General features: G+C 48.2%; 2 protein-coding genes across 2 annotated transcripts in view; one reads left to right on the forward strand and one right to left on the reverse strand.

Moving 5' to 3' along the window:
• Positions 1 to 16797, reverse strand: part of TBC1D24 (TBC1 domain family member 24) — a 253197-nt gene that overhangs the window by 235847 nt on the left and 553 nt on the right. The gene's annotated exons all lie outside the window — the stretch shown is intronic.
• On the forward strand, positions 174 to 15825 carry RNPS1 (RNA binding protein with serine rich domain 1). The gene is made up of 7 exons (XM_050774490.1): positions 174 to 228; positions 3955 to 4110; positions 4979 to 5170; positions 5419 to 5521; positions 5823 to 5976; positions 13681 to 13822; positions 14893 to 15825. Coding segments are annotated over exons 1-7 (849 nt in total). The 5' UTR covers positions 174 to 226; the 3' UTR covers positions 14993 to 15825.

Below are 16797 nucleotides of genomic sequence, written 5' to 3' on the forward strand. Positions count from 1 at the left end.
AGTCCCAGGGACTTTACCGGCGAGGAGACACCCTGAACGTCCCCAACGCGGCTACCACAAACCGCCTTGACTGTCTAACACTTCCCCGCCGGCGCCCATTGGGCCAGGCGTTTACGTCATCGCTACGCGCCGGACGGCGGCGTCTTCCCGCTCCTTGACTCTGACGTCAGAGCGGCGCCGGCCTCGGAGGCTGAGGAAAGCAGGAGGAGGTGGTGGCGGCGGGAAGATGTAAGTTGGGGCGGAATCCGACCGCATCCGTGTTTCGGGGGCTGCCCGTCAGGCCCGGCAGGACGCATCGTGAAGCCGGTCCACTTCTCAGCCCCGCAGTGCGGCGGTGGCCTGGCAGCGCGGTGCGGGCTCCGAGAAGAAAGAGTGTGGCCCGGGGCGGGCGGAGTGGGAGGTGTCGAGGCCGTGGCCCGGAAGTGATCGGGGCCGCCGCGGACGGAAGGGCGCCTCTGCTTCGTCCGCTCGGCGGTGGCCCAGCCAGGCCCGCGGGACTCGGAGCAGCGGGGAGCGCGGCCTCCGTTCTTGGGGCCCTCCCGCCGGGCCGGAGACCCAAGCCCCCAACGCCAGGCGCTGCCCTGGAAGCGCTCGCGGCCCGGCGCCTGGACGGGGGAGTTGTGAGTGAACGCGGACGGGGAGCGGCGAGGTCGGCGTGTCGGGCCGGTGCCGGCGGGCGCGGAGTTTCTTTGTGGGATGCGGTGGAAGGTCGGCCGATCCATCCTTCGGAGTCATTAATTCAAACGTGTACTCCGCGAACGTTTCCCGGACTCCCGTGTGCAATTGTCGGCGCTAGGCCGTGGGGATACGGCCCACTATGGACCGAACACGGTGTCCGAGCTCAGTTTGATGGGTTATCCCAGAGGGGTGGATACGGGAAGGTTAAGGTTGATGGAGGAGAAACGTGGAGTAGGCTTTTTGTCTTGATTTCTCATGAACTGTGCCTGAAATGTACTCTTAAATGGGGAAGGTGCTCTGAAGATTTATGCCGAAACGCCCTCTCCTCGAGATTTAACTAATTGTTCTCTCCTCTCTCTGGCTGTTGGACGCGCACCTTTCCGGAGGATGGGGGAGGTAACCGAGGTCCTGAGCCGGTACCTGAACTTGGGTGAACAGAGAACCTCAACTTTTGCTTTCTAGCACTCGACCGCACCCAGCGAGCCGTCCGCTTACTCAGTGGTTCTTAGTGTTTGGACTGCTTGAGAATAACTGGTGGTGTTTGATTCCACAAAGTACATTTGGGCAGATCTTTAAGTCTGGGGGGGTGGGGCTGAAATCTGCGGGTGTGACCTCCACTCTAGGTCTGTGCTGTCCAGTGAAGTAGCCATTGGCCACATGTGGCTACTAAGCATGTGAAATACAGCTCATCAAAACTGAAATGTTAAAACACATACCAGTTTTAGAAGACTATGAAAAAAAAGTAAACTTTTATTAGTAGATTTTTATGTTGATTATATGTTGGAAAGATAATATTTTGGATGTGTCAAGTGTTAAAAATTAATTTCACCCATTTTTGTGATGTGGCTACTAAGGAATTTCAGGTGATGCTTGTGGCTCCTCACACTGTTTCTATTGGACATTTCTGCTGCAGGTGATCCTAAAGCAGATGAGTGCAGGAACCCTGCTGAGAGTTCAGAAATTACGTGTGACTTTGGAGACAAATGTCTGGGGGAGGGAGGAGCCTTTACAAATCTTGCTCCTAACATTATTGAGCTTTTCATTAATGCCCTGGGTAACTATAAAGTTGGAATTGTAATTGTCACCATATTGATAAGAAACTTGAGAAAGGATAAGTGACTTGTCGAAAATTACACAGTAAAACCTCAAATCAAACCCAGGCCCTCTGGTTGCAGACTCTGAATTATACTCTGAATGATACTCACTGACTGTCCGAGGACACCAACAGTGTCGAGGCACTATCTGCTGGGTGTCTGCAGAACCTTACTATTCTAAAGCAAAACATGATACCCCCGGACAAGAGCAGCAGAGGTGTTGTTCGGCCCTCCTTGGCTCATTTGACTGTTTAAAGCCAGGTGCTTTTCTTTCTTGGGTCAGAACACGTTTTCAGCAGCATTTTGAAGCACCCCTGGCAGGTACTGCACAGGGAAACCAGGACCCCATTGCTGTGCTGTGTCCTCCTTACCAACTGGCTCTTGGAGAAGGTGAGACAGAAGTAGCTGAGACTCACATCCTGAGAGCTGCACTTAACAACTCCTGCAGCTTGTGCAGAACTTTACTGGAAATACTGAAGGCGTCCCTGGAAAATAGGGCCCATAACTAATTAGTAATTTGCTTTTGAGTAATGAGTAACCGCTATTTGAACACATTCTGCAGTCCAGGCATTTTGCTAAACTCTAACATGGCAGGCAGTCTCTCATGCAATGGCAGTGCCTACTTTTTTTTCATCTTATTTTTGAAAAATTTTTAAAGCACAGGAACGTCAAATTATACAATTAATACCCACATAAAGACTACTTAAGGGCCAGGTCTGGTGGCTCACGCCTGTAATCCCAGCACTTTGGGAGGCCAAGGTTGGCAGATGACAAGGTCAGGAGTTGGAGACCAGCCTGGTCAATATGGTGAAACCCTGTCTCTACTAAAAATACAAAAATTAGCCAGGCTTGATGGCAAGCACCTGTAGTCCCAGCTACTCAGGAGGCTGACTCAGAAGAAACGCTTGAACCCAGGAGGTGGAGGTTGCAGTGAGCCAAGATCGTGCCACTGCACTCCAGCCTGGGTGACAGAGCAAGTCTCCATCTCAAAAAAAAACAAAACAAAACTCAGAGGTTAAGAGTCTGTAAGTTATATTTCTGCTGTATTTGCTAGATGGTTTTTATCGATCTTAGTTTTTCTTTCAATCTTAGTTTTTCTCAATCTTAGTTTTTCTTTCAAAGTAAATTGCAGACTTGCATGTATTTTCCCCTACACTCAATATGCATATTATTAAAGTACAGTGCAATTACTGCTTTTTAAAATGATTCTTCTGCTTTTTAAATGTTCATATGGTACGTTTCATCTGTTTGCTTTTGGGTATTAAGTGTTTTAATGCTGGTACCAGTCACTTTTGAAATGATTTTTGCTTCCAGTCACATCCGTGTATCCTAAAGGCAAATTGCCACAATAAAACAGGAGATCTAATCCTATCTGGAGACCACCCTTGAGTTAGGTTTTTCTCTGTTCTGCATGTGAATGTGGTGCTGTGGCATTTTGAAAGGACTGCAGGGGCTCATCAAACTTGTGGGTGAAAACTGAATTGTTCAGCCTGTAAAATAACAGTGATGGGCCCCACCATCTCCTCCATTTTTTTAAGAAAAATATAAGTGGGGGCGACAGTTGTGCCTGTGCCTTCTGTGCAGGGTAGAGATGCCTCCATGAGCACATGGGGATTGTCCCTGTGTGTTCCTGACTGTGCGGACACTCATTGCTTACTGTGCTCCCTTGCTGTCTTTTTGTGTGCTCAGCTTTTGACTGCAAAGTAGACTTGTTGCCTTGCCAATTCGTTCACTCTTTAAACCCTTTTATCTTGTTATTAGGCTGCTCTTTGGCGTAAATTGCAATCGATTAGGGATCGTTTCTCAAAATCAAGTTAGAAGTGAGAGTTCAGATAAGTGAGGCCGCCATTGCTGCTTTGAACACCTCAGAAGGGGAGAATGGATTTATCAGGAGTGAAAAAGAAGAGCTTGCTAGGAGTCAAAGAAAATAATAAAAAGTCCAGCACTAGGTAATCCTTCTGTAAGATTTTTCTAGTGCTACTTGGGGGTGCTTACTGCTAGGGACCCGCAGAAAGGGGGAAGTGGAGAATGTTCTGCATTCTACAGTCAGTGTTCTGAGCCACAGGCCACTTTACTCTGATCACCTGGGGTTTCTGTGGCCCTGCTGATCCCCTCTTTTGGGTTGTGCTGTTTGGGTTTGGTCAGAGGAGCACGCAGTCTCATACTCTTCCTCACTATCCAGGGCTCCTTCACCCACCAAACGCAAGGACCGCTCAGATGAGAAGTCCAAGGATCGCTCAAAAGATAAAGGGGCCACCAAGGAGTCAAGTGAGAAGGATCGCGGCAGGGACAAAACCCGAAAGAGGCGCAGTGCTTCCAGTGGTAGCAGCAGTACCAGGTGGGGCGGGCTGGCCTGGAGTCTGGAGGGGACTTGTGCCACAGCCACACCCCTACTCCCCACAGATGGCTCAGTTTTCTTGATTATTTACAAAGAAAACACATCCTCTGATTGTTAGTAGAGACCCTAATTTATGGCAGACTGGCCAGGTGTAGTGGCTCATGCCTGTAATCCCGGCCCTTTGGGAAGCCGGGGCAGGAGGATTGCTTGAGGCCTGGAGTTCAAGACCAGCCTGGGCAACAAAACAAGAGCTCATCTCTACAAAAAGTAATTTTTAAAATTAGCTGAGAGTGGTGGCATGCATCTGTAGTCCCAGCCACTTGGGAGGGCTGAGGCAAGAGGGTGGCTTGAGCCCAGGAGTTTGAGGAAAATAAAATTAGTCAGGTGTGGTGGTACATGCCTGTACTCCCTGCTACTCGGAAGGCTGAGTCAGGAGGATGGCTTGATTCCAGGGGATGGAAGCCGCAGTGTGCGGAGATCATGCCACTGCACTCCAGCCTGGGTGACAGACCCTGTCTCAAAAGAAAAAATCAATCAAGCCTGGGTCAGCCTCAGCCAGCAGCTGCCTTCCCAGCCTGAGTTGACAGTTCCGACTTTTGCCAGAGTCCTTTGCCTCTCAGCAGGAAAGGCTTCTGTATGGGTAGAAGGCCGCCCGTCCCCTCCGTCCTGTCCCACACACAATGTGACACCTAGGGCTCTGGCTTGCTGGGGGATTGGGGGGTGATGTTTTCCCCATTGGGGAAAGCGGTGAGGCCTGGAGACACCCAAACAGCAGCCTTCTCCTGGAGGGAACGCAACAGACTTGGAGGAGGCGTCTGTACTGTGAGACTTGGCACGTGGTGGTTGTGACACCTCATCTTGCCCTCAGATCTCGGTCCAGCTCGACTTCCAGCTCAGGCTCCAGCACCAGCACTGGCTCAAGCAGTGGCTCCAGCTCTTCCTCAGCATCCAGCCGCTCAGGAAGCTCCAGCAGCTCCCGCAGCTCCAGCTCCAGCAGCTCTTCCGGCTCTCCAAGTCCTTCTCGGCGCAGACACGACAACAGGAGGCGCTCCCGCTCCAAGTGAGTGCCCTGTGTCTGGGATCTAAAGTTTACAAGCTGGGGGCTACAGATTTACCATTGAGGTTATAAAAGGGACCCAGAAGGAGTCTTTCTGTGTTAGTAGGATTTCTGAGACAGGAGTAATGCAACTAGTAGGAAAGTCTTCCTTGGGAAAACTGTCACACAAGCAGATAAGAGCCCACTCGAAAGGAATCTAGTACATTTTGACTTGACAGAAACTGTTTCTGGTGTTTTGTTTTCTCAATCAGATCCAAACCACCTAAAAGAGATGAAAAGGAGAGGAAAAGGCGGAGCCCATCTCCTAAGCCCACCAAAGTGCATATTGGGAGACTCACCAGGAATGTGACAAAGGTGAGGATCACGGATGTCTCCAGTGAGCAGTGGGGTGTAGACAAGCAAGCCTGTGCCTGCAGGTGAGCTTAGAACGTAGCCTTTCAGGGACTGGGGCACGTGGTTTGAGTAGAGCACTGATTCGTTCCTCTTAGTGGACCATTAATACATGTGTCTAGGAGATTAATCCCAGAACAACACTGGTACTTGTCAGATGGAATGTTTTACCCTGCTGAGGTTTTAGTCATGATGTGGTGAACTCTCTGCGTCTGACATGACTGACTGGTAGGTGGGCGTTCGAGTGATCCTTCTTTCCCTCTAGGATCACATCATGGAGATATTTTCCACCTATGGGAAAATTAAAATGATTGACATGCCCGTGGAAAGGATGCATCCCCATCTGTCCAAAGGCTATGCATACGTAGAGTTTGAGAATCCAGATGAAGCTGAGAAGGCGCTGAAGCACATGGATGGAGGTGGGTGACCCTGCCACACACCCCTGACCTCTCAGAGTCCCGCTGCTACTAGGAACTTTCAAACTGATTTCCAACTGTGCTGCGCTTCTTTTTGTTTGTTTGAGATGGAGTTTCACACTTGTTGCCCAGGCTGGGGTGCAGTTCCCAGACCAAACTGAGGTTTGGGCTGCTATTTCTCATTGCCCAATAACAAGATGCACATTAACTGACTAGGTAGAGAGTTTTTATTTCTGCAACCGATTGCAGGGAAAAGACCTGGAAATTATTGCCAGACCAACTTAAAATTACAAAGTTTTTCAGGGCTTATATACTTTCTAAGCTATATGTTTATACGTAAGTTTACATTTATCTAAAGACGTAAGTGATTAACTTCTTTTAATCTATAACTAAGGATTGAGTCTTGAAGACCTTTGTCTGGAGCTTCAGTAAATTTCCTTAATTTAAATGGGTGTAAGTGCTGGGGTAATTACCCTTACTTTGCCTTCTGCTGAATCACAGAGGTTTGGGGAGTTTTCTTCCCAATAAAACGGCTTAACCCTAAGTGAGTCTTGTTAGGAATACCTTCATTATTTGTTATGTTTTTAAGACCCAGGAAAGGCCTAAGCTAAACTCTTTGGGCTTTTCTTATATCCCAGCCTTTGTATAGGGGCCTTGGCTTTTAATATTTAACTGCTTAGACAGTACTAAAACACTTGTTACAGAGGCCTGCGTTAGTGAGACCTGGCCTGCCACAATCCCCACTGTCAATTTGCTCATGTTTTTTTCATGGTTGTGTATTTAGTTATTAATCACGAGGATCGTAGGGAGATGGAGCATTGTAATCTTTCTGGCTGCTGCTTGCTGAGAAAGGGTTGTCATCATCGGGCGTGGAACACAGCGCTGGAGCGGAAAAGGTCGATTTGTTCCTGATAGCACTTTCTGTTTTGGGGGCTTAGAGGCAGCACCTGCTGAAACATAATAGTATGCAACAGCAACACATATAAATAGGTTGCTGGTGTTTTCCTTTTTTTTTTTTTTTTTTTTTTTTTTTTTTTTTTTTTTTTTTTTTTTTTTTTTGAGACAGTCTCACTCTGTTGCCCAGGCTGGAGTGCAGTGGCCGGATCTCAGCTCACTGCAAGCTCCGCCTCCCAGGTTTACGCCATTCTCCTGCCTCAGCCTCCCGAGTAGCTGGGACTACAGGCGCCCGCCACCTCTCCCGGCTGGTTTTTTTCTATTTTTTTAGTAGAGACGGGGTTTTACCATGTTAGCCAGGATGGTCTCGATCTCCTGACCTCGTGATCCGCCTGTCTCGGCCTCCCAAAGTGCTGGGATTACAGGCTTGAGCCACCGCGCCCGGCCTGCTGTTTTCTTCTGAAGTTTAGTCTTCAGTTTACAGGGCTTGAGGAAAGCACAGCTTAGGTTTCAGTGATTTCCAATTAGGAAAAAGGAAAAAATTGAAAACATTATTTGGGTGTACTATAGTTTTTGAAACAATTTTTTTTTAGCTTCCCATTTTTATTAAAAGACAAATTATGGTAGGATCGGTTTGCTTTATTATACTTGGCTTGATTATTTGTATGCAGTGGAGCAAGAATCATAATTTTTTCTATAGGCCTTTTAAATGGGCTTGGATGGAACTTCATTTCCATAGAAGAAATCTGAGATAATACCTTTTTAAACCCAAGCCCAGCCATGGATATGTACCATTAAATACCTATGAGTTGGGTGAAATCCTCTCCTCTTGAGGTTCCAAGATAACTTGGGGTTTTTTTCCTGTTAGAAAGTGACATGTTTTACTTCCCACAGATTAGAAACCCTGTACAGGGACTGTGTACACAAAATAGGAGGCCAGTTTTTAATTTGTCTTCTGTTACAAAAGAAAACATTTCTATTGCACTTATGCAAATACCATAAATTAAGAATGCATACAAATAGACTGGGCGAGATGGATCACCTGAGGTCAGGAGACTGAGACCAGCCTGATCAACGTGGTGAAACCCCATCTGTAATAAAAATACAAAAATTAGCTGGGCATGGTGATGCACACCTGTGGTCGCAGCTACTTGGGAGGCTAAGGCAGAAGTATTGCTTGAACCTGGGAGGCAGGGATTGCTGCGAGCCAAGATCACGCCACTGCACTCCAGCCTGGGCAAGAAAGTGAGACTAGGTCTCAAAAAAAAGAATACACACACACAAATAGTTTCCAAATTTTGAAGAAATTAGGTGGAGAGAAACAAATAAGTTCCAAGTTTTGTTCATAGGAGTATACTTAATTGTTAAAAGCTGTTAATAACTTACAACTTTTTTTTGACTTTGAAAAGCAAACTAAAGGATTGGGAATGTTTTAAGCAAAAAGTTAAAAAGATTACTTCAGTGTCCTATTAGTTCAGCTTATCCAGTTAATTTCTGCCCTGTTTGATATTAATGAACGCTTTACCTCTTTTTTCCGAGACGGAGTCTCACCCTGTCCCCCAGGCTGGAGTGCAGTGGCGTGATCTCTGCTCACTGCAAGCTCTGCCTGCCGGGTTCACGTCGTTCTCCTCCCTCGGCCTCTGGAGTAGCTGGGACTACAGGCTCCTGCCAGCATGCCCAGCTAATTTTTTGTATTTTTAGTAGAGACGGGGTTTCACCATGTTAGCCAGGATGGTCTCGATCTCCTGACCGCGTGATCCGCCTGCCTCAGCCTCCCAAAGTGCTGGGATTACAGGCGTGAGCCACCACGCCTGGCCTCATTATAGCTCTTTAAGAGTCCTGAACGGTTTTCCTTTATTCTGATGTCACAATCTCCAAAGTTATTAGAAATGTGTATTTAAGAGCACCTGTTAGAACTCTATAGCTGATTATAAAACCACCTTCTAAAGAGGATTAAAACAAGACAACAATTGTTTACGGATGACAAAGATTTTAGGGTAGCCATAGTTAAAGACACAGTTGACGAGGAAGTTTGTTAACTCTGTGGCACACAATAATTTAACATGATTATAATTACTACGGATAATGTACACTAGGATACATTGCAATTGTTGGAGTTTTACGTGATTTTGGAACACATATCTATAACATTTATAAAAATATAGTCCAAACAAAGCCAAACCCCATTTTATATTTGGCGATGCTTCCTGAGTGATTTTTGGTACCAAATAAGCCAAATTTCACCTTTACACGTTAGTGTGCTGTTAATGTTAAACCCAATTCTTTTCTTTCTTTTTTTTTTTTTTTGAGACTGATTTTTCTGCTCTTGTTGCCCAGGCTAGAGTACAATGGTGCAATCTTGGCTCACTGCAACTTCCGCCTCCCGAGTTCAAGCGATTCTCCTGCCTTAGCCTCCCGAGTAAATGGGATTACAGGCGCCCTCCACTACAGCCAGCTAATTTTTGTATTTTTAGTAGAGACATGGTTTCACCATGTTGGTCAGGCTGGTCTTGAACTCCTGACCTCAGGTGATCCATCTGCCTTGGCCTACCAAAGAGTTGGAATTAACAGGCGTGAGCCCTGCGCCTGGCCTAAACGCAATTTTAATGCTTAATTTACAGAAAAACTGGATGATGCACCTTTAACTTTAGCCCACATGTTTACATACAGAATTTTCTTTACAGTCAGCCTCCTACAACTTTTTTTGAGACAGAGTCTTACTCTGTCGCCCAGGCTGGAGTGCAGTGGCATGATTTTGGCTCACTGCAACTTCCACCTTCTGGGTTCAAGCAATTCTCCTGCCTCAGCCTCCCCAAGTAGCTGGGACAACAGGCAGGCACCACCACACCCAGCTAGTTTTTTTGTATTTTTAGTAGAGACTGGGTTTCACCATGTTGGCCAGGCTGGTCTCAAACTCCTGACCTCAACTGATCACCCACCTTGGCCCCCCAAAGTGCTGGGATTACAGGCGTGAGCCACTACACCTGGCCCCCAAATTTCTTAAACCTTTATTTTTATTTTATCCAACTGAAAACAATCCTTTAACCTCTTTTTTTTTTTTTTTTTTCACAGAGTTTCACTCTTGTCACCCAGCCTGGAGTGCAATGGTGCAATCTCGGCTCACTGCAACCTCCACCTCCTGGGTTCGAGTGATCCTCCTGCCTCAGCCTCCCAAGTAGCTGGGATTACAGGCTCCTGCCGCCAAACCTGGCTAATTTTTGTGTTTTTAGTAGAGATGGGGTTTCACCACGTTGGCCAGGCCTGTCTGAAACTGCTGACCTCAGGTGATCCTCCCGCTTCGACCTCCCAAAGTGCTGGGATTACAGGCACGAGCCAACGCGCCTGGCATGGATTCCAGTTCTCTTAGTGGGTGTGTGATTACCGAAAAGATGTTTTAGGAAGACCTTTTTTTTGTAGCTCCAGTTTAAAGGAACATTAGTCTTGGGGGAAGAAAATTAGGAAATAGGCGTAGATTAACATAGATTAACATTTTAGGGAGTTTCCAATCTGTTAAAAGCTTAAGTATCAAATTCAGGTTTCTTACATAGAATACATTTGGCTTTTTATATGGGAATATTTTCTTTAATCATTTCTGAGAACCAGAAGTTTCCCAGTGTTTCAGCATTTTTAGTTTTATTTTGCTGAGTGACTGGATTTACTGAATTTATACAGTTTATTTCTTAAACTCCTGTATCATAACCACTCATGACATTTATAGCTATTTGTATCTGGGCAGAATCTTTTTTTCTTTTTCTTTTTTTTTTTTGAGACGGAGTCTCGCTCTGTCGCCCAGGTTGGGGTGCAGTGGCGTGATCTCGGCTCACTGCAAGCTCCGCCTCCTGGGTTCACGCCATTTTCCTGCCTCAGCCTCCCGAGTAGCTGGGACTATGGGCACCCGCCATTACGCCCATCTAAATTTTTGTATTTTTGTATTTTTAGTAGAGACAGGTTTCACTCTGTTAGCCAGGATAGTCTCAATCTTCTGACCTCGTGATCCGCCTGTCTCAGCCTTCCAAAGTGCTGGGATTACAGGTGTGAGCCACCGCGCCTGGCCAGCAGAATGGTTTTAAAAGCGCATGGACCCTTGTGAATAGTTTTGGGTGGCATTTTGTCCTCAAGTCAGCATTTTGAGGAATGTGGAGTCGTCTCTGCGCCACTCCCTGCTGCTCTGACTGAGGCAGCTGGCGCTGAGAACACAGTCCACAGTGCTGTCTGGGCTGCCAGGCCTGGTGGGGAGTGGGGTGTGCATGCCCCAGAACTTTATCCTCTGAGGCCCTATTACAAACTGTATAAATAGCTTAACTGGTTTTTTTCAGTAATTGCCCTTCAGGCATTAGGAAAGTTTCCTTGATATTTGGCTAACTTCTCTTTCAAGTTACTTAAGTCCTGAAATGGGTTAGGAGCTCTTTGCTCTCACATCAGCTGCTGGCCTTGTAAGTCACACCTTTGCTTTGGAGTCTGCTGATTATCTGCTATTTGACAGTCTGAGCACTTGCTGAGCTAAAAACCCAGGAGACCCAGATACCTTCTGGGTGGGTGTGATTATAGACATTCCAACTTTTTGTAAGATTCTGGTAGGATTTTTTTTGTGTGTCCTCCATACTGTCTTTGAATGGAGTCAGTCCACCCTGTCTCCAGAGGAGATGAGAAGGGGTTGGCCTTTACTGGCAGCTACACAGAAGATGGATTTTTTTTTCATTATTGTAGAGTCAGTGCTGTGAAATCTCTAATTTGGGCTAACTTAGGCTGAATTTACTGAAGTTAAACCTTTTAAGTATGTTCTGAATACATAGCCACGTGCCCAAGTTAGTCCCCATGTACCTTGAAGGTACAGTTGAGAAAACAAAAGAGCCCTTTACCCCTTAGGGCACAAAAGGGGTTGTGCTTGGGCTTCTGATATCCCCAGCTACCAGACAATTCTTGAGGTTGGGGCACATGCTCCCCTTCCTGGGTTTGCACCTGCATTTCCTTTCCTCTCTCCCTGGAGCCCACATCCCACACTGCCTCTCCTCGCTTCATGCACATGGCATGTGTTTCAATGCCATCCCCATGCAGAGCCACCTCTCTGAGACTGCTTGTTTCCAAACACAAAGTCCTTGGCATCTCCTGAAACTTCCTTCGTGCTGCTCCCCACCGAAGCCCCACCTCTCTGTCAATGGAAGCTCATCCCGATGGTCCCTTACCACCCCCATCACATCCATCACCAAGCTCTGGCTATTTTATCTCCCAGCTGTTCCCTGAATCCTTCCATTTCCCTACCAAATCATTTGATGTTGATTCATGCTCCTCTCAGTGCCGCAGAGCCCTCCTAAGAGAAGTTCTCGCCCTTCTCTTAGCCCCAGACCTGGCTTCCCTTGGTTGGAGGAGAAGGAAGCACAAATGCTGATACTACCTGCATGGCCCTACCAGGAAGCCCCACCCTGACCCTGGGGCCTTCTGTTGCCTTCTCTCACCAGTGCTTTGGTTCCTTCCCAGCACAGGGCCCCGCAGAGCCCTTCTCTTCCACCTAGCAGATTCCAGCACATTCTTTTCTTTTCTTTTCTTTTCTTTTCTTTTCTTTTCTTTTCTTTTCTTTTCTTTTCTTTTCTTTTCTTTTCTTTTCTTTTCTTTTCTTTTCTTTTCTTTTTTTTTTTTCCTTGAGATGGAGTCTCAGTCTGTTGCCCAGGCTGGAGTGCCGTGGCTTGATGTCAGCTCAGTGCAACCTCTACCTCCCTGGTTCAAGAGATTCTTTTGCCTCAGCCTCCTGAGTAGCTGCGATCACAGGCACATGCCACTATGCCCAGCTAATTTTTTTTTTTTTTTTTTTTTGGCCGGGCACGGTGGCTCAAGCCTGTAATCCCAGCACTTTGGGAGGCCGAGACGGGCGGATCACAAGGTCAGGAGATCGAGACCAGCCTGGCTAACACGGTGAAACCCCGTCTCTACTAAAAATACAAAAAACTAGCCGGGCGAGGTGGCGGGCGCCTGTAGTCCCAGCTACTCGGGAGGCTGAGACAGGAGAATGGCGTGAACCCGGGAGGCGGAGCTTGCAGTGAGCTGAGATCCGGCCACTGCACTCCAGCCTGGGTGACAGAGCGAGACTCTGTCTCAAAAAAAAAAAAAAAAAAATTTTTTTTGTATTTTTAGTAGAGATGAGGTTTCACCATGTTAGCCAGGCTGGTCTCAAACTCCTGACATCGTGATCCACCTGCCTCAGCCTCCCAAAGCGCTGGAATTACAGGCGTAAGCCTCTGCACCTGGCCTCCAGCACATTGTTTAGCTCTTGACTTGGATGACTCTTGACCTGCGAGGCTGCCTTGACACATGGACGTTGGTGTCTCCTGTTGGTGTCCATGCTTCTTTTTCTCATGAAACATTAATCATAATGTTATTTCTGTGATTATCTTTTTTTTTTTTTTTTTTTTTTTTTTGAGACAGAGTTTTACTCTTGTTGCCCAGGCTGTAGTGCAGTGGCACGATCTCCGCTCACTGCAGCCTCTGGTTCCCGGGTTCACGCCATTCTCCTGCTTCAGCCTCCCAAGTAGGTGGGACTGTAGGTGCCCGCCACCACGCCCAGCTGATTTTTTGTATTTTTAGTAGAGATGAGGTTTCAACATGTTAGCCAGGATGGTCTCAATCTCCTCACCTCGTGATCTGCTTGCGTCAGCCTCCCAAAGTGCTGGGATTACAGGCGTGAGCCACCGTGCCTGGCCCTATTTCTGTGATTATCTTACATTGTCATTGTCCCCCCAGGCTTGTCTCGTTCACTGTGACATGCCTTGTCTAGGGTAGATGCTTGTTAGATGTTTTATGACTTGCTCTCTTTTTCAACAGGACAAATCGATGGCCAGGAGATTACTGCTACTGCCGTGCTGGCCCCCTGGCCTAGGCCACCACCCAGGAGATTTAGCCCTCCCAGGAGAATGTTGCCACCACCGCCCATGTGGCGCAGGTCTCCGCCACGGATGAGGAGAAGGTAAACAATCTGTAGTTTTAGTGGACTAACCAGGCCACAAACCTCATGTGACTGCAGTGGCTTTGGGACCCTCTATCCAGCCCTGCCTGCCTGCCTTCTGCTGCGGTGGCAGGAGGGGGAGGGGGGCAGAGAGGAGGAGCCCTTCAGAGCTCATGGAGAGAGCAGGAGACGCCCTAGAGTTGCACCAACACAGCTTCATGAGTCTGTTCAATGGTGTGGTATGGCCTTCCTAGGAGACCACTAGACCTGTGAGCCCAGGTGCAGGCCCACTTTTTTTCTGAGCTAACAAGAAGGGCTGGGAGAGGGAGAAGTTGGGGGTCAGAAGAGTTGTGGGGCGGGGGTGGTAATCCCTCGGCAGACGCCACAGTTCGGCCTCCCTTGCCAATGGTGAGCTGTGCTTTCAGCCTTTGGGGAAGAGGAGGAAAGCCTGGGCTTCTGCCTTGGGTCTCACAAGCACCCGTTCCCAAGAGCTCAGGGCAGGCCCATCAGGTGGGACCTGTCCCAGTTTCTGGTATTAAAAACTAAAACTTCGGCTGGGTGTGGTGGCTCACGCCTGTAATCCCAGCACTTTGGGACGCTGAGGTGGGCGGATCACGAGGTCAGGAGATTGAGACCATCCTGGCTAACACATTGAAACCCCATCTCTACTAAAAATAGAAAAAATTAGCTGTGCGTGGTGGCGGGCGCCTGTAGTCCCAGCTACTTGGGAGGTTGAGGCAGGAGAATGGCGTGAACCCGGAAGGTGGAGCTTGCAGTGAGCTGAGATTGCACCACTGCACTCAGTCTGGGCGACAGAGTGAGAGACTCCATATCAAAAAAAAGAATACAAATATTAGCTGGGCATGGTGGCGCACGCCTGTAGTCCCGTTTGTTTGGTAGGGTGAGGCAGGCGAATCGCTTCAAGCCGGGAGGCAGAGGTTGTGGTGAGCCGAGATCGTGCCACTGCACTCTGACCTGGCGACAGAGTGAGATTCTGTCTCAGAAAAGTAAAACTGGGGAATTACCCAGAAAGAAGCTAGCTTGCCCCTACAGCCTGAGCTACTCTGATGTGGTTTCTCCTCTTCCTGCAGGTCCCGCTCTCCGAGGCGCAGGTCCCCTGTGCGCCGGAGATCACGCTCCCCGGGACGCCGCCGCCACAGGAGCCGCTCCAGCTCCAACTCCTCCCGATAAACAGGCCACTGAAGCTCTCGCCCCTGTAACTTATACCCCACCCAGCTCAGTTTTGTCACTTTTCTAGCCAAAGGAAGATCAGTAGGAAAGCAAACCCTTCACTCGGGCAGAATTTGCAGGCAGCAGTCAGCACCCCTCTGCTGGCCGGGCTCTGGCTGCAGAAGTGCTGTTGGTTTGGGTGTTATGTGCCTGTCAAGATTCCCTCCGGTTTTCTGGCTAGGAAGCTCGCCCGCTTCCAGTTTCTAAGAGTCAGTTCAGTGGCAGGGCCACCAGGGACAGGTGAGGCTCTGGGGGGTGGTGTGACCCTGCCTGCCTGGGAGCACACTTTTCCCTTCCCTGGTGACCTGAGATGGTTGCCAGACTGTGCCCTTGCTGTTGCTGGGCGGTGTCCTTTTGGAAAGGGAGCCGTCCCGAGCTTTAGTGCAGCTGCCAACCCTGTTAGCCTCGGCCTCTTGAGGCCTCTTCCAACTTCAAGGGTCACACACCCCCAAAGATCCTCTCACCTATGGTAATTGCTGTGCATGGTTCTGTCCGTGCACCCATGCACACACCCCACCCCACCACCCTACTCTGAAATTGGCGAGTGAGAGCCAGCTGTGCGGGATCATCATGCAGCCATGGTTGTGCCTGCCCTTCGTGGTGGTCTTTGAGGTTATCTTGGCAACATGTACATTGCTTTTTTTTTTTTTTTTTTTTTTCTTTTACTGTACAGTCAGTACTATAAAATTTCTCTTTGAGTTTTATACCTTTGTAGCATTTTAGATGACATTGTGTTTGTACTTTGTTGTGTAGAGTGGAAGAATTGTGTTGAATAAACCCAAGATTGGAATGCAGATCTAGTACTGGGTTCACTGCCTTCTCACTGTACCCTCGCCCCTAGTAACTTTCTGTTCCTCAATATCCACAGTGGCACCTCCAGTGCTTTGTCAGGAGAATGTAGGGTTTGTGTGCTGTGGGTATTAGGTTGCTGCTGTGGTGGAGATGGTTTTATCACCCCCTCGGAATGTGTGTGTGTTTTGAGACAGACTCTCACTCTTTCACCCAGGCTGGAGTGCGTACCATGGTGCGATCATAGCTCACTACAGCCTCCAACTCCTGTTTCAGCCTCCAGAGTAGCAGGGGAAATTTTTTTTTTTTTTTTTTTTCCAGACGGAGTCTCTTGCCTGGGTTGGAGTGCAGTAGTGTGTTCTTGGCTCACTACAACCTCTGCCTCCTGGGTTCAAGCGATTTTCCTGCCTCAGCCTCCTGAGTAGCTGGAATTACAGGCACCACCCACCACGCCCAGCTAATTTTTTGTATTTCTAGTAGAGATGGGGTTTCACCACGTTGGCCTGGCTGGTCTTGAACCCCTGATCTCATGATTTGCCCACCTTGGCCCCCCCAAAGTGCTGGGATTTCAGGCATGAGCCACCGCACCCGGCAGCAGCAGCTAATTTTTTAAAAAAATTTTTGTAGCAACAGGGTGTTGCTATGTTGCCCAGCTGGTCCTGAGTCACGGCTTACAGGTGTGTGTTGCCATGCCAGGCTTGCTTCCTCCATTAAGTGGCCATTTTTCCACCTCAAAAATTGGTTTGGGACACAAGGAAGAATTGGAAATGCTTAAGATGAGAACAAAAGTTGAGACCACCCAAAACTGCTGGGACCTTACTGCCCAGTGCTCCCAGTGGTCGGACCAAGACCCCACAGCAGACAGTACAAAGGCCCACTCCCCAGCTCCCGCTTATGGCCCAGTGGGAACAGACTGTATTCTTATCCTTTGGCATTTCTCTACAAATAAAAATTTAAGAGGTGCCACTGCGGTCCGG

This window comes from Macaca thibetana, chromosome 20 (genome assembly GCF_024542745.1).
Source record: "Macaca thibetana thibetana isolate TM-01 chromosome 20, ASM2454274v1, whole genome shotgun sequence".
Taxonomy (NCBI): domain Eukaryota; kingdom Metazoa; phylum Chordata; class Mammalia; order Primates; family Cercopithecidae; genus Macaca; species Macaca thibetana.